Genomic DNA, 18,299 nt, shown 5'->3' with positions numbered 1-18,299 from the left:
AAGATAAGATAGCATATAGGAAGGTAGGTAAGAGATCAGAGACTGAATGGTAAATTATTATTCAGTGAGGAAATTTAGTATAAATGGAGTGGATCCTTTAGAATCTACCCCAGACATTTACCTGCCAATGCCTGAAGATAAATGTTCTTACCAACAAGTAAAGCAAAAATACTTGGTTAAAGTTTCAACTGCTGTATTCAACATCACAAACTGTTTTGTTCAACACAACGAGGTTGGGGTTAAAGAGAGACATGGACACTTATCATGATTGCAGCGCGATAATCTTAAAGGACGCACAAGGACACTTGTCACGATCACAGCGATAATCTTAAAGGACGCACAAGGACACTTGTCACGATCACAGCGATAATCGTAAAGGATCGTAAAGGACATACAAAGCAAACTCGCTAAGGACTGCATTAATGAGGCTTATCAAAGGCACTGTGTTTTGCAAAACTGTGGTGAAGAAATTTATCAAGACCACAGCACTCCAAGGGCCACACAAGTAAAGCAACATTTCAAGCAAGTCAACAGCCTCTATACATGTAAAGCAACATTTCAAGCAAGTCAACAGCCTCTATGAAGAATTCTACTTCTACGTGCATTATACTGCAAATGTAAAGTGTCTCCAAGAACTACAACCCACACAGGTGACAGCCCTCAGCCAGGAAATCACTGTGAGCAACAGTACAAGGAAAGTGTCCTCACACATCGACCAAACAACATCTACAAGGCAAGCCATGGCATGGCATATAACTGTCTGTAGCAATGAAAATATTTTCCTCATGAATGCTGAATATAAATAACTTCTGTCCTGGTCAAATTTAGTTATTATTGGGTAAAATAGGTTAATTAAATGAAGGATATTTCATACCAATGGTTAATTTATGTTCAGGATAGTTTGAAAAAAGAAAGTTTGGAAATATATATGAAGCAAGTATGGTAATTTACTGTGTGACCAATCAAAATAATTTCTCATGGTCACAAGCGGGGGACTGTTACCATATAGGCATATAGATATTGTTTTATACCATCATTAATGTAATGTGATTTTAACCATAGTATATATTATGTATGTGTATATAAAAATAGGAATAGCTTAATAATTAGGACATCAGAGTTTAATGTTTAGACATTGTAGTATAGCTTTTGGGTTTACTAAATAATATGAATGACAACTTTGTAACATATCAAATGCAACTGAATTCATTTAGGAGACAAAATGTCTAAGGCATACTATTAAGCAGATATAGTGTTGTTACCCTCCCCAGATATATCTATATTTATTAATTAAGCAATGTATACACTATGGGCCAGACTCCAGCCATCTGGTTTCCTTTCTGGAGAATGTAGACTGCTAGTTACATTGCAGGACAGACAGGACACTATTGTATTTTGACAACAGGAGTGTAAAATAGATTGATGCACAGGGAGAGACCAGAAACAGGAGATCTCGCAATGGAGATTACCACTAGCGTCCAGACAAGCAGGAGACCCTGTCACCATTAGCATCCATAAATTTAATAACGTCATGAGAACAGGGAACTTCAATTCATGTATTTGTGATATAAGGAGAGAGATAGAGTAGACATTCACTCACATTCGCACACAGACACACACGGACAGTCAGCAAGAAACCCATTCAGTGAGTCAGGAGGAGAGATGTGAGCCACGAGCAGGAGAGAGGAACGGAACCTAGAAGCGATGGGCTGGAGTGAGTGAGTAATCATGGTAGATATAAATGTTCAGTTGTTGATAAAGTTATGGAATACTGAAGTCTACAATTTATGTTAGTTTTATAGCAGTCTTAAGTCTGTCAATTGTTTAATGTTGTTTTAGGTAATATAAGCAAGGAGGCGTATATAAATATATATATAATAGCATATACATTAATTACTGTGTTAATGTATTCTGTAATGGTTTGTTTTGCCTATAAATAAAATCCTCCAATTGGAGCTAAAATTACAAGTCTCGAACTCTCATATTTGGGGAATCAAATTATGACAAGTACTCTGCATATTGTATTGTAAGGTCTATTAGAATATAATTGCAGATGTCAAATATATATGTTATTATATCAATCCAAGATATAATAAATATATTTTATATAATATTTCAATCTCAATAACCATTATTGGGATAAGAGAGATATATGACCCCTAAAATAAAACTCTACACATGTATAGTGCTGTGCGATGCGATGTCCATATTAAGTGCACAGGTGTGCTTATACAATGAAATATCGCATAGGATGGCATGGCACCAAATGCGATGTGATGCGATTCGATATTTCATTGTACAAGCACCCATGTCATGAGATGTGATGGGTGCTTACTATGACATGTGATGTGATTACATGTGATGGGTGCTTACAATTGTAAGCACCTCTGGCATTGTTTTGTGTCACCCCCTGTATCCACGCCACTTCAAAGCGTGGCGAGCGGCAGCTAAACGCGTCCTCCGACCTTTTCATACCCCCACTATACACGTCGGCGTGGAGTTGATTTCATATAGTGTGCCAAGCGCAGCGTGTCACCGAGCCTGAAGTGTGGCGAGCGGACGCGGAATACATGTAAAGCAATCCTCGTCCCCTCGTGGGGCTTGCTGCGCTCACCACGCTTCGGGCTCGCTGCGCTCGCCACACTATATAAGATCAACTCCACACAGATGTGGATAGTGGGGGTATGAAAAGGTCGGAGGAATCGTTCCGCCGCCACTCGCCATGCTTCGGGTGGTGTGGATAGTGCTGGTGTTTTAGGAACACATTCATACAGCTGACACAGTAATGATGACATGTGTTAACTAATAACTAATTTTCTTAACAAATTTTATTAATGTAGCATAAATAATTTAAGAACATTCATTAATAATTACAATATAATAACGTTAAATTCAGAAACAGGAATGATTACAGAACAGCAAGAATAAAAAGAACAATAATAATAAATGAGAATATGTTTAATTGTCCTTTGGTAGGAGCTTCAGGCGAACAATTATACGCAGGAAAGGGTCCTCAGCCCCCAAAGTTTTGCGCCACATAAACTCTGTGAGGTATGACTGCAGCTCATGACGTGCAGTGCCTCTTTGGCGCTTATTACGCCACTTACACGCACCCAAAAGTCGTTCCACATTTTGGGTGTGGACCCCTGTTGCCGGATCAATAAAATTGAACCAGTGGTTTACCGTAAAGTGCTGATATCCAGTCAGTTCCAGTTGGGCGGTAGAATACACCCTCCAACAGTGTGTATATATAGCCATGCACGGCTCTACATTCTCCTGGATGCAGTCCATCAAGGTAGAGGCATCCCGCCTGGGCACCATTTGCAGAAAACACTGGCCTGTCTCCTGGGATATCCCCTCCTGTGGAAGAATGCATCCAGCGTTGTTCTTCCTCTTCACAAAAAGGGTCTCATCCACTTCGATGATTAGGCCCGGTCCTCCAATCCGCCACTGGGGCTGTGCCATTCTATCCAGAGCGCATGCCTCACGCATCCACCAGTTATAGAGGGCAGTGTTTTTTTTTTTAGAGATGTCCAGCTGCTGGCTGCAGTACTCAATAGAGGTGAGCTCCTGTGACCACGAATAAATAAACCGCAGCATTGTCACAAACGACAAGCAGAACCCTGGAAACCAGTGTGCCGCTCTCAGGCTCACCTTCAGCTGACACACTCGGACATGGCAGCGCCACATTGACTCCTTCAAAGAAAGTCGCATGGCGTGCCCATTTTCGCAATTCATCGCCACAGGAAGAAGACCATGGGCTTGGAAAAACGTGACAGATTCCTCCTCCATCTGCGGAAGCGAAAACATATTAATCGATCCAGCCATCTCGATAATAATAGCGATAAATCAGTCGTAACACTGATTCAAAAATCACCAGCTCTCAGTTATGCTTCCTCTCTACACAAAATCACCTCAGAGTGATTTCTGTCAGGATGTGTCAGGGGGCGGGATTGACAGGGAGCGGGAACGTGAAAATCTCATTGCATGCTAGTACTATGCATTATGCGATGCAATACTATTTGAGTATGTTTGCGTACGTAGCAAATCTGGGCGCTCTGCTAGGAAACAAGTACCCATCTTTTTTTACATGTATCTTCTATTGTGGGCAGAAATCCTATGCATTCAAGAACAAGAATTGCCAGATAGGTTGTGTTCCAACTTTTGTGTTTTTTGGTGTTGGTGAAGGTTGTTGAGGGACCTATATTAACACGCATCTATTGGCAGATGGTTGTGCCATCCACCATCTCACCGCCATTGTTTTAGAGCCATGAGAGGGATTGTGTGGCCTCTGATGGAGGGAATCAGAATCAGCTTTATTGGCCAGACATACTTTCGTATACTAGGAATTTGTTTCCGGTTACAGTGACAGGTTTGAAAACTAACAGTTAGGAGCTGATTGGCTGGTGACCTACCACTTTATCACCTCACACATGCAGCTTTTCCCTGAGACTATGGGGAAGCTCGCCGCAAGTTAATTGGAGAAAACCACAAAGTTGATCCCAATCCGTAGGTTAGACATGGCCAGCTGGGCTGCCCCCAGCTCTCCTCCCTGCACTGATAGATGCATGGCATCTTTTCAGTGATCAGTGGAGCAGCTTAGCGGATCACAGGAGCAGTGGTGATCAGCGGCTCTCTAAACTTGCCCCGACACGCATATAACTGAAACCCAACGGTGGAACAGCGAAACCGGGGGCAGATGTAACATGTGCAGAGAGATTTGGGTGGGGTTTGTACTTCAAACTAATATCTATATTGCAGTGTAAAAATACATAAGCCAGTATTTACCCTGCACAGAAACAAAATAACACCCAAAATCTAACTCTCTCTGCATGTTTCATCTGCCCCCCTGCAGTGCACATGATTTTGTCCATTAGAGAGAGAATTTGGTTTTGCAAGTGAACCAGAATCAGGCCCTATGTACCTTGTTCGAACGGGGGACCGATGTTGGGCATTTACACCTGTCTACCCACTACTCGAATGATGTGGGTGTTCTCCCACAGCCTGCAAATGGATCTTTATGTTAAATATCTACTTGCAGCCGTGTGAGCGTACGCGGTGTGCGAGGGGGGGGGGGGGGGGCATCTGGTGGGCTCACAAAGCTGCAAATTTGCAGCCTTGCGAATCAACCAGAATAACCCCCTATATGTGTAAGTGGCACTATGCATTAAAGCAACGCTACAGGGGGCAATATGTGTAAGTGCCACTAAAATGCCATGAGGGGTTGTGCAAAATGTATAATTATGCCATTGCATGTATAGCATTACCGGGAACTCTGGCGCCACCAAGAGAAGATGCAGAAAGCTGCATTTTTGCCATTAAATACCTGGCAATGAGTAATGTGAGGACTTACTGTGGGGCATCGTTTGTAAGGGGCATTTATGTGTGTGAGGCATCAAATGGTGTCGGTGGCATAATATGTAATAGGCATTACAGTGTGTGGTATGTTCTGGAATAGACATAACAGTGTGTTATACAATGTTTAATAGGCATTACTGTGTGTCGCATAACATTAAATAGGCATTTTGGTGTATTATAGATTGTGTGGCATAATGTCTAATTGGCATAACAGTGTGTGGCATAATGTGTAATGGGCATTATGGAATGTGTGGCATAATGTGTAATGGACATTACACATTGGGGGGAATTTATATAAGTGCCGCTTACCTAAAATCTCATTGCCAGGGTTCCTCCTCCTTGCCAGGTGAGATTACATGCTTGTTGCCAAGGGTTTATGCTTGTTGCCAGGGGTTTTCCTTGCTTGTTGCCAGGGGGCTTATATGCTCCATGCCAGGTGGGTTTACTTGCTCCTTGCCAGGGGGTTATATGCTCCATGCCAGGGGGGTTATGTGCTAGTTGCCAGGGGTTGCAAGGCCACAGTGTTCCTGGAATCCGCATTTCCGGGTAGCGCTGGGCACTCTGCAATTCCCTGACAGACGCTAGAGGTAAAAGAGCACCTCTAGCGTCTGTCTCCTTCACAGCAGGGGCCATTTTTGGAGGAGCGCAGGGTCTCCGTCTGCATGTGGACAGAGACTCTGCACCCCTGCAGCTCAGCCTTGTCTCCCATCCGTTTCCCAGTGCCCGCCAGCCCCGTTTCCCATTCCCTGCCACTGCAGCACCCCCCGCGTGCACGTGCATGCGCCACCCGGGTTAACTGCATTAAAAATCGTAATAATCGCAATAATGTGCTGGTGCGTTAACGTGATATTAATGCGGTAATGTGCCCAGCACTCATTTTTTAGAATGTTAACTCTTGTAAATAAATACATTTTTGAGACAAGTAAGCAATTGTAATACATCTCTCCGAGATGTGGCCCCTAGCGGACCCCACCAGAAGGGGAGTCCTGGACCCCAGATAGAGTAAAAGCAAAACAGGAACTGATGGTGCTCTGGAGTTAAGTGATGTGTGGTTAGGGTGTTATAAAGTCTATAGTCTGATATGTATAATGGTCTATTGTTCCTGTGCAGTCATTAGGAAGCAATAACGGTAGGTAGAGTGTTCCTCTTAGCCAGTCTTATGCAGTAAAGGTGTAGGACATATGTTATGTTCCACGTGTTTAAAGGTCTGCTGGGACACTTAAGGCTGGGTGTTCATATGATACTGTATCACAGGCTAAAGAATCGAGGTCCTAAAGGTGCCCATACACTAGAGCGATTTAGGATGAATCAGCCTTGAAATCAGCCCAAATCGTATATGTTTAGACATCCTGTCTGACGGGATGTCGGGTCTGATACGCACGACGGTCCCGTGCGTATCAGATCGGAGTCAGGCAGTAGGACCGGCTGCACATAAGATTTCCTAATGGTCAGTGCAAGTGACGGGCAGGGAGAGAGGTGGGTAGTAGCAGTGTAGCAGAATCCGGGGTCCAGGATCCGAGGTAGTCCCCAGGGGTACCTAAGGAAGGAAATCCTACTCACCTGGTCCCCGGCGACGACCTCGGCATCCTCTCAGGTGACAGCACTGCTCCCATCTGGTACCCGGCTCGCAGGACTTTGACAGGCGCAGAGATGTTTCCTCCTCGGCATCTCTGGACAGAATGATTTCTGGCCAATCAGGAGCTGAGAAAGTCGGCTCCTGATTGGCCAGAAATCATTCTGACTAGAGACGCAGAGGAAGAAACATCTCTGCTCTAGAGGCGCAGAGATGTTTCTTCCTCGGCTTCTGTATTCAGAATGATTTCTGGCCAATCAGGAGCCGACTTTCTCGGCTCCTGATTGGCCAGAAATCATTCTGACTAGAGACGCTGAGGAGGAAACATCTCTGCGCCTGTCAAAGTCCTGCGAGCCGGGTACCAGATGGGAGCAGCGCTGTCACCGGAGAGGATGCCGAGGTCGTCGCCGGGGACCAGGTGAGTAGGATTTCCTTCCTTAGGTACCCCTGGGGACTACCTCGGATCCTGGACCCCGGATTCTTCAGCCCAGGAGCCCCGGAACCCCAGGACCAGCCCCGGAACCAGGACCAAGGCCCCGGAACCGGACTCTTCTGCCCTGGAGCCCCGGAGCCCGGACCCAGGATCCAGGGACCGACCTACGGGCTCAAGGTAGGTAAGTATCAGTGTGTGTGGGCTGTGTATGTATTAAACTTTTATTTTTCAGGGTGTCAGTGTGTTTTCTTTAACTATTTCTTGTACTATGGAACTACAAGTACCAGCGGGCCCTTTAATGCCACGCATGCTGGGACTTGTGGTTCTCCAAGTCCCAGCATGCGGGGTAGGCTTGCTGGGACTCATAGTTCTTCAGCATAAGACAATAGTTTATAATCTTTTTTTTACACTTTACATCAGCCCGATGCCCACCGCCCAGGGGCATCGGGGACAGCCCCGGACTTTCAGCATGGGCTGGTAAGTCCTGGAGGGGGGGGGAACCCCTTCTTTGGGGGGGTCCCCACTTCCCCAGGACCCCTGCCCATGCTGACCAGCCAGGGGGTTAATGCTTTGACCGCGGGACCTTATATAATAAGTGTCCCCCGGCTGTGGCATTACCCTGCTGGCTGGTTGGGTCTGGTGCTGGTTCTTAAAATACGGGGGACCCCTAGTCATTTTGTCCCCTGTATTTTGGGAACCAGCGCCAGACCTTGAGCCTGGTGCTGGTTTTATAAAATCCAGGGAACCCCAACTTGATTGTTCCTTTGATTTTATTATACCAGCACCGGCTTTTTGAGCCCGAGGCTGGTTATGCTTAGGAGGGGGGACCGCACGCAGTTTTTTTTTTTTTTTTAACTATTTTTTTACAACAGAACCATGCACAGATCTCAATGATCTGTGCATGTTTCTGATAAAAGCGCCAGGCAGAACCTGGTCTATTTTTTTTGCGATTTTTAGTAAGCTTTACTAAAAATCGCAACCCATTAAATATGCGACTTCTATCCTTTTTAATGGGAAAACATCTGGATGCGACTTTTAGTCTAACTAAAAATCGCACCTTTAAAAAATGCGATTTTTCCCGCAAATCGCACCCTATAAAATATGCGATTTTCGGGAAATGGGTGAAAACGGCATATTTTGCGGGAAAAATCACAAAAAAAAAAAAAAAACGCCTCCCATTACATTTCGCCCCAAGTGCCTAATCGTGTGTGACCCCTCCCGGGAAGCTGCAGGGGAAAGCAGGTCCGACTTAAGTCCTCCGATTTGTTGTGTACCTCAGATATCAGGGAAAGATGTGTCAGCATAAAACAGTGGGATGGTGGTAAGTACGTGGTAGCATACCCTGTGGTTCAGGATCCTCTGTTTGGCTGTCCCAGTGTTCTTTTTTCTGATGCTCCATGTGCAGTGTGGGTTAGTGGGTAATAATATACCCTCCAAAATGTCATGCATAAAAATCGGTAGAAACAGGGGTATGGCCACAGGCAGGGGGTGTAGTCATGGGTAAAGGGGGTGTGGTCACAGTTGCCAAGATCCCGCAGCGGCTCCTACAGTGAAGGCAGCTGCGACCCTGTGTATTCCTGCTCCTCCTCCCCTGACAGAAGCTAGCGATGGCCATCATTGCCATTGTCATCGATGCTTACTATAGATGGCAATCTAGTGTTAAAGTATGCATTGGATTAGCATCAATGTTTTTACCTGTCAATAGTCATCCATTTTTTTTTTACTTATTGGCCTGTGGGCCATTCAAAACACAGGGGCAGAGATTTGCGGGTGTCGGGGGCAGAGCTATGCTCCGTGTCCTGGCACCTTGACAAAAAAAAACAACATCGGTTTTGCTGTGCCATCTATGGCGGTAAACTATCTGGTTCTCCCCCCAAAAGTATTCAACATCGACCATAAATGATTTTGAATCGATGGCCATCCCTAACACAAGCTGCATTGCTGTCAGACAGACGGGAGTGAGCGGTTGTTGAAAACCAGTTAAACTGTTTAATTGGTTTTAGCCTGTACAGACCATAAAAATAAAACCGGTACTGTACCTGCTAAAACGGTACAGTTGGAGGGTGTAGGGGTTGGCAAATAAAACAAACACTAGTCCTTGTATTAAAAGCACATGGGTTTATTATAATATACACATATAGGCATTAATAATACATTTGAATAAAATGTAATGTAAATGTATAAGTATAAGGTGATATTAGCAATGATGTAGTGGTCCAAACGCATTTCGGCCCGCATTGGGGACTTTTTCACAGACATCAGTGTTGGTATCAGTTTTCAGTTATTAACAGCAAGAATATTATGCAAGGAAGCTGTGTATAGTGCCCCAGAAGTGCTTGTTGTGGGTGTTTCCCCGAAAGCACACAGACTGGGGAGAGATGTGTAAAGGAGAACGTTATCTCCCGGCAGCTGGTTCTCTGCAGTGTGGACAGTCCTCCTTATCTGTACAGTATGTAATGTGGGGGACGAGTCTGGACTCTGAAGGGAGCTGAGACAAGAAGACAGGAAGGGGCTATGCTAGGGAGGGGTCAGGCCCAGGGCAGCAACAACTGGCGGTCCGACTCATACAACAGAAGCAAGCACCCAAGCACGCTGTCTGCAAGGCGAGATACGGCGACCCGTCTCCATGTGCTGAAGGTTAGAGGCAAGTGGCTGTGTGCTGTGGGACGCGTGTCTAATAATACTGCAGTGTCTGACATTGCTGTGCACAGCAGGGAGTGTGTACTAATACGTAATGTGATTTAGCCTCTGAGCGGCCCTGCACATGTTCCTTTCCAGGCATGTAAGGGTTAGCGCTACCTGTCCCGGCCGGCAGTCGCAGAAACGCGCTCTGCACGGACGCGCGGCAGCATGTGAGTGTGAGGCAGCACCGGACTCGGAGGTCCGAGTGTGCGCAGCGCTACATAGTACATTGCCATACACTGTGGTGCAGCTTCTACCAGCTCGGAGGATGTGGGGGAGGGACCAGAGAGCGCTAAGTGACATACACTGTAACTGTGTAACATTATTGTGTCTGGGACGTGAGTGTGTGCTGCTGCTGGCGGAGGATCAGGTAGGAGCATGGCTCACTGACTAGGAAAGCCTTTAGTGGGTGTGTGAGATGCATTAGGTGGAATTTAATAGGATGAGAGAGTCAGAAAGTGAGAGATTTGGTAAGCAATCTCCAGTTTTTTTTAAAACGCCAATCATTTACACTTCAAAATCAAACTGTTTCTTTAGTGTATATGATTGGCGCTTTAAAAAAAAAATTAGAATTGACCAAGGGCGGGATGTACTAAAGGGAAAACCATCACCCATCCGCCCCTTCTTCGCTGGGCAGGGTATCGCCATATCGCCTATGGGCTTCTATCGCCGTCCACGTGCCCCCGTCCTCCATGGATCTCCTCCTCCCCCAGCAGGTGTCACAGCCGGGAGGACATCCGGCTGCAGGGGGGAGGAGGAGACGCAGGGGGACACTGACAGCCGCCGGGATGTGACGGAGACCCCCGCACACCACATTACAGGTATAGCGGGGGTCTCCGTCACCGCAACCCGATGCTAGCCGCATATGTTAGTACATATGCGGTAGCATCGTGGCCGCTGTCAGGCGAAGGGCGGCGATTGTATATTAATACATCCCACCCCAAATGTCTCACTTTCTGAATCTCTCATCCTATAAAATGTCCCCCTTTATGTTATATATATATATATATATATATATATATATATATATAATAAAAATTCAGCTAAAGGTAAACAAAGCAATAGAACTGCAGCGTGCTTAGGTTTTAATTTTTTTTTTTTTTTTTTTAAATGTTCTTTATTCATTGAAACATAGCACTGTAGCCAACCACCTGTACCTGGCATGCATATGGATGTGGCCGCCTTAACAGAAAAATGTACATTTAAAGGTGTAGTTTACAAAACTGCAAATGTCATTATTGTTATAATGGGAAGGCATAGTGGTATGTAAAGACAGTAAGACAGTAGAAGTCCACATTGTATCAGCAGTGTTCTTGTAAATGTTAACAATTTGTGACTGTGGGGCATGTGTACTAAGCCTTGGAGAGATAAAGGGGTAATTCTGATTAGCTCGGTAAGCTTGCGCACCCCCCCCCCCCCTCCCCCTCACACACACACACACACACCGCTGGATCCCCGTGTTAACATGCGAGAGGATGTATAATGAAGACTCATCCCCTGGCATGTCTCCACTGCAGGAGAAATCATTCGATGGGGATTTCAACTGACCTTAATTTGCAGGATGAAGACAAGGAGGGCAGCTGATGCCATGTGACATCAGTCACCCGCCCCCCAGAAGGCATCGGCCTGTCCACGTACCCTTGGGAATGCCCAGTGTTTACATGGAGATGCCCATAAAACAATGGGCGTTCCCATGGCACAGCACCACCAACACCCCCATCCACCACTCCCTCCCCGTTGCGAAGGGCCCGGCGACTGTTTAAGTTACCGCGACTGTTCGCAGTCACAGTTTGCACATGCGCAAACACTACGAGTGATCCAGAATCAGCCCCAAAGTTCCAGCCAACGAGCTCCTGTAATTTTTCATCCAAAGCCTGTGACATGGCAGTTTGGGGCTCATTGGTTGGTGCTTTATCTCCATTCACTTTAACCTCTTTCCAAACCTTGGTATATAGCCCCTTTTTAAAAGCTGTGTGAACATGGGAAAATTGGCATGTTTCTTGCTGAATATGAGATGGGCACACCTGTGGCCCGGGATACGGTCACTAGGTCAAAATGACTTAAGGTCCACATGGGTTAGATCGACAGGGACATTGGGTCCACACATGCGTTAGGTCGAAATGGGGAAGGTCGACAATCAAAAGGTCGACATGGGGCTTTTCACCTTTTTTTGAGCCGACAGGTGGTATAATAAATGAGTGTGCCAAATGTAGTGAGGCACCATGCCCGAAGCATGAGGAGTGTAGCGAGCCATGCAAGGGTACGCAGTGCACTTTTTTTTAGTGTCCATACCGACTGTGTTGACATTTGGGACAAAAAAGTGAAAAACCCAATGTCGACTGTGAATGTGTCTACATGTGATAAGGGATATAGATTGTAAGTACCATGAGATGGCATACGATGGGATCGTATACGATTTTTTATTTTTTATTGTACAACCACCCTGATCCTTACAATGTTAAATGGCCCCCCATAGTCAACACCACCCCCACATTCAACGCCAACCCGAAGCATGGCGAGCGGCGGCGGCGGTACGCGTCCTCCAACCTTTTCATTCCCCCACTATCCACGTCGGCGTGGAGTTGATTTTAGATAGTGTGGCGAGCGGACGCGGAATACGAGCCCGAAGCGTGGCAAGTGAAGCGCAATACATGTAAAGTAATCCGTGTTCCCTCGCGGGGCTCGCTGTGCTCGCCACGCTTTGGGCTAGGTGGCTCGCTGAGCTCGCCACAGTATCTAAAGTCAACTCCACGGCGACGTGGATAATGGGGGTATGAAAAGGTCGGAGGACGCGTACCGCCGCCCCTCGCAGGCTCGCTGCGCTCACCACGATTCGGTTGGCGTTGATCGTGGGGGTGGCGTTGACTATGGGGGGGGGGGCATTTAACATTGTAAGGACCCATCAGGGTGGTTGTACAATAAAAAATTGTATAGCATCGCATCGTATGCGGCTATATGGCATGCGATGCGATCACATAAGGTGAAAATATTGGGCGCCGTGCTAGGAAACAAGTACTGCAGTTTTTTATATAGTGCAGCAAATTCCATTGCGCTTTACAATAGGAAACAGTGATAAAACAAACTGGGTAGTAACAAACCGACATAGAGTTGGAGGGCCCTGCTCGCAAGCTTACAATCTATATAAATTCCCTAATATACACACAGGACACCAGCTCACTATGGAGAAATAAGCAAGTACTATACTGTATCTCAAACATGACTACAGAATACTGGGTTATCCTCTTGCTCTGCCATAATCTTTTGCTGGACTTTATGAATCTGCTGCTGTGTATCCGCTCGGCACAACCCACCAGTGTGTTTCTTGTTGCCCACAGAGGATATTGTTTTCAGAATTTGTCTCATGTATGTGATATGTTAAGCATACACAGCATCAAAATTCTCTGTACAGGAAATTATTTTTCTATGTGTCAATAAGCAGTGGCATCATTACGTGGTTGTGGGCCACACCCTGCTGTAAAATGTTGAGAGGTGACAGCAAAGTTCCGACTCCTACTCAGTAACTGTAACATCACATGCAGCATCCAGCTCCTTTCACAATATAGGAACTGGCACTGCAGCCACAGTAGTCTCTGGAAGCAGCCCGCATCTCCCAGAACCCTGAAATGACAAAAATAGAGGTTGGTCCGCTAAACCGTGCCCTCTACCATTAAGCCACACTCCCATTTCATGATGTTTGCCTATAGGATGCGCATGGATTATCCTCTACTGTACTAGGTGTCAAATCTATAAGGTACACCACTGTTTATAAGCCTTGTAGACAAAGGCTTAGTTGAGTTATGATTATAAGGGATGTCATAAATACATCTGTCCAAAAAGAGGAGCAATAAACAGTGTTTTTAGATGCCATAAAGTGTAAATATTGGATAAAATGTAATAGGGTGAGAGAATAATAAAGTGAGAGATTTGGTTAGAAATCTCCAGTTTTTGGTGGCAATAATTTACACTGCAAAACGAGTTTGATTTTAAAAACTGGAGATTTCTTACCAAATCTCTCACTTCTGAATCTCTCATCCTATTAAATTTCACCCACCGTATCAGTTAATAACGTTTTATTTTACCATAGCTTTGGTTGACATGGGGCCTTATTCAGGTTGGATGGTATACATTATCCAACCTGCAGTTTCCTGATTATCAGGAAACTGCATACGCATTGGACCCATACTGAGCATGTACAGAACGGGTCCTGTGGTCACATCGCTATAATACAAACTCCTGATTGACTGGCAGTGGCGTTTCAGTGATGGAGTTTGCAGTGATGCAGTTAGCCTGCATTGGGAGAATTGGGGCATGTGGAGGCCAAGCATTGCCTTTACTTGATTACGCAAGGCCCATTGCGACAGAAAGTCTGGATAATGTCAGACTTTTCTCAAACTGCAGCTGCAGAGGAACATCATGACCAATTGTCGTAATGTTCCTCTAGAATTGCGATCATATCTCAGTTTTTAGCAAATGAACGTGGTATATACGATCGAGCTGAATTAGGTGCATTATCTAAACTGTTGAATACTCTGATTCAGTTACATGTTAATGAACTATAGTCGGGATTCAAATTCATAAAAATAATGTGATTATTTATTACTCAACAGATTAATACCCCGTGTACACCTCGGGAAAAACCCGGGTTATCGGCCTGTCATGCTGGGTCAGCGGCGGTGTAAATGCACGGCGATTGGCGGTCCCAGTGGGGATGACCATGGTCCTGGCGCTTGGAGGTGATGTCATCTCCAAGCGCCACCTCCACCTACACTGCAGGTAGGCACCGCAGTGTAAACGGGGTAAATCCCGGATCCAACCCGGCTTGGATCCTTGTTCCAAATGCCGGGTCAGATCCGGGATTTTTGTTGTAAAAGGGGTATAACACATCACCCAATAATGAGAGCATAATAGTCTCAGGGCTATGTCTGATCATAAAGAGCAGCCCACAATCACTACTTGCAAGCAGCTATATCTTCTGCTTATTTCTACATTAAACACATATTGGGACATTTGGCACAGTGAGATAAAGTATTCATAAGCATGCATTACTTCTGGCAAGGTTTAGTATTGCTTTAATATTGTGGCCTTGGTAAAGATTAGAAAACACAATAGAGTGTGTAGGGGGTTACCTTACTTGGAGCTAATTCCTGATCCGATGAGCGCATAGGAAGTACTCTGGACGTGTTCTCAGAAATACTTATTTTGACCAAATACTCTGTTGTTTTGTAATGTCGGTATAAAGGTCACACATCTTTCTGCCTTGGTTATAGTTCTATATACTTGTGTATTTCACAGTATAAAAAGGGACAATACAGTGAAAATGGTATATGACTAAAATTGTTGAAAAAGGGAGGAGTTACAAAACTTTATAAAGTTTGTTCCATTTCCAAAGACACTAAGCAATATTTAATACATAGGGTGGTATTAATTCCCGGGTCATGACTGTTGGGCCGGCCTAACAGTCATGACGCGGTCCCGTTCTCGGCCCATTCAACTGAATCTCGACAGGTGGGATTCAATGTCCCGTCTGCCGATCGCTGAAAAGGGGGTGTGGTCGTGGATCATCGAGATACGGCCAGGAGCTCGACAATCCACGTCCGGTCTTGGCAGAATCGGTCCGACTGCTTCTAAAGTCGGGTGTCTTCTGCCGAGATGCCTGTTCAATGCTGTCTGGAAAGACAGCATTGAATAGGCACCCGCCGCTATTTCCCCCGTCGCAAATATCAGTGGGGGATTGAATACCCCCCATAGAGAGATGCTCTCATGTTAACCGAGCCATTACTAGAGGGATTCTTGGGTCAAATCCTCAATCCAGTATCCATGAGTGGTACAAACAGTATAATTCTACTACATTAGAGAGAAGTAAATAATACAGATACAATGCAATTCACATACGGGTCATTCCTTGCCAAATCATCATAAAAAAGGTAACATTTCAACCTGACCGTCTCTCAGATTTTCATGAAATTTGATAGGATGATAGACGAAATAAAGTGACTTTTATATGAAAAATTTTAGCCCTCAGTGATAGTGTTCATGCAACAGGGTTGCAAATGTCAAAAATTGTAAAATTTATGCTTGCAATGTCAATTGAAAAATCATAACTTTGCATCTAATTATGATAGACCTTTCATGTTGCTCTTGTTTTGAAGCGAAGGGGCCATAGTTTTCATAAAAATTAGTTCTAGGCTTAATATGGACTTCTACATTTCAAGGTCAATTTTTTTTTTGTACATAAAGAATGTTAGACAGTTAAATACAATCTTTTTTGTTATGTTTCATTTTGGCATGCTTTTGGAAATGGGTAAAAAGTCTTAAGGACAAGTCGGCCCGACTTCCCCTGAGCTCCCCGGGAGCGCTCACTTGATTTGGCACTTGATGTGCCATTTTTTTTTTTTTACATGTGATAAATTGCATGCAATTTATCACATGGAAGCATGGGAGCTGCAGGCAAGGACGGCAGGTTTAAAAATCCCATTCAAAACTCTTGGTGGCCACTGATTGGCTGAGAGAGCTCTCCCAGTCAATCGGTGGCCTCCCAGTCTTTTGAATAGGGTTTTTCCACCGGACCCCACGTGCCATACCCTGCGGATACGAAACATTGCTGGTGCTCAGCCAGCCGTCCTCCCGCTACTGCTCACCCAGTCCTAGCACTGGGCCGGATGAGCAGTAGCAGCAGTCAAATCAAACAGTCGGATTTGGCTGCACAATTGAATAGGTATTGTAGGATAATTCTGACAAATGCATGTCGGAATGGATCTGACTTCAATTAAATGTAGCACTGAGAGCTAAAATTTGACATATGAAAGTAATTTATGTCCTTAATCATTCTACCAAATGTAATGAAAATCTAAGACGGTCGGGTTGGAAGCTGTGATAATTTGTTATGGAATGACCCATACCAGAGATTGTTTGTATTACTGACAGCAGGAGCACACAAGTGTTAACAGAAGACAGGTACTAGATACACTCCAGGGTTTAGCACACCTGCGGGCAGACGGAGAAACAGAAGGGTTTAAAGTGACTAAGACAAAGTCCAGGGTCTTTTACAAGGTTTGAAATTAGGCAATAGAACAGGAGAGCCAGTCAAAACTGAGAGTAACAGGTTTGGCACAAGGAGAAGGAGGAGGATACACAGCATTGCCAATGCCAACTCTACTAGGTTAGAATGACCTGTTATCTCCTGCAGAGGAGAACCATGGCATAAATAGATAAAGGGGCTGCTGAAAATGCACAGGATGTTATTTGCACATAACAAAACTCTGGATTGGTGAGTTATACTGGGTGCACACTATCAAATAGTGGGCCTGATTTCAGCATGGATCAGAAGCTTAGCATATGCAATCCTTATGCAAACGGAGGAGCATGCCACCTCCTGCCTGCGTTTGCAGTTCAAGAGGAATATCTTTCAGTGTTCCTCTGCCAATGCAGTTTAAGTAAGTCTAATCCGGGCTGCCTGTGGGATCCCGGCTTGTGAGGCCAAGGAAACTGTCTAGGCCATTCCTGGGAAAACAGGGAAGGCATTAACCCGTTTCTGGAAATGCTGGGCTGCCCCTCCCCACGAAGGCCTATCCCTGTCATTCAGGCAGAGGCGCTTGCTGCTCTCAAGTTCATGCAGAAAGAGTCCTGCACATGCCCTGGACAGGCACCATTGGGCAGAATGCAGGTTTGATAGCAGCAGCAATCCAACCTGAATTAGCCCCAGTGTTTACTGATCTGATAAATACTTTGATCTGATGGAGCGATTACCGGATCTGTGCTCGCCTATACACACTGAGCAATTTTTTTTGCTGTGTGTGTACTTTCCTCAAATCTCTTCTCCTGGATTAGGAGTTGTATCTGAGCGGCGGCTTCCAGATCGACAATCACGTGGTTAACCACTGTTGGTTGAATGCGTCTAGTTAGACGCCTAAAGATAGTCAACAGCATCTAGATCAACAGTAATGAAAGATGCAAAAGTTCATCAACGTGAGTTTTTCACTTTTTTTTTTTATTTGTACCAAATTCATTCATACTTTACCATCCAAGTGGGCACAGAGTGAGATTATATAGTGTGCTGAGTGTAGCAAGGCACAGAGGGCCTTATTCAAGTTCACTCTTTCTGACAAAATCCTTCTTAGATGGACAAAACCATGTGCACTGCAGGGGGGCAGATGTAAAATGTACACTTATTTGGTTTCCATGTTGATCTAATGCTTGCATCTAACACGTTCGTTACTGTCTGTTACTGTCTATGTAGACACGGTCGAATATCTT

The 18,299-nt window shown here is 45.1% G+C and overlaps 1 protein-coding gene across 6 annotated transcripts in view; it reads left to right on the top strand.

Annotated features, from left to right (window-relative positions):
- The first annotated feature begins 9,721 nt into the window (after positions 1–9,721).
- Positions 9,722–18,299, top strand: part of LOC146060089 (uncharacterized) — a 54,453-nt gene continuing 45,875 nt past the window's right edge. For 2 of the 6 annotated variants that reach the window (XM_083172970.1, XM_083172967.1), the window contains exon 1: positions 10,262–10,416. Coding sequence is in view for 2 of the 6 variants with exons in the window: in XM_083172969.1 (XP_083029095.1) it covers positions 9,879–10,008 (130 nt within the window). In the remaining 4 variants the exon portion in view is untranslated. Of the gene's footprint in view, positions 10,009–10,261; positions 10,417–18,299 lie in introns of those variants that run through there. The other 4 variants (XM_083172969.1, XM_083172963.1, XM_083172964.1 and 1 more) reach the window with 4 other exon arrangements.

The sequence above is a fragment of the Crinia signifera genome, chromosome 2 (genome assembly GCF_055691185.1).
Source record: "Crinia signifera chromosome 2, ASM5569118v1, whole genome shotgun sequence".
Classification (NCBI taxonomy): Eukaryota; Metazoa; Chordata; class Amphibia; order Anura; family Myobatrachidae; genus Crinia; species Crinia signifera.
This window is presented reverse-complemented; position numbering and strand designations above follow the sequence as displayed.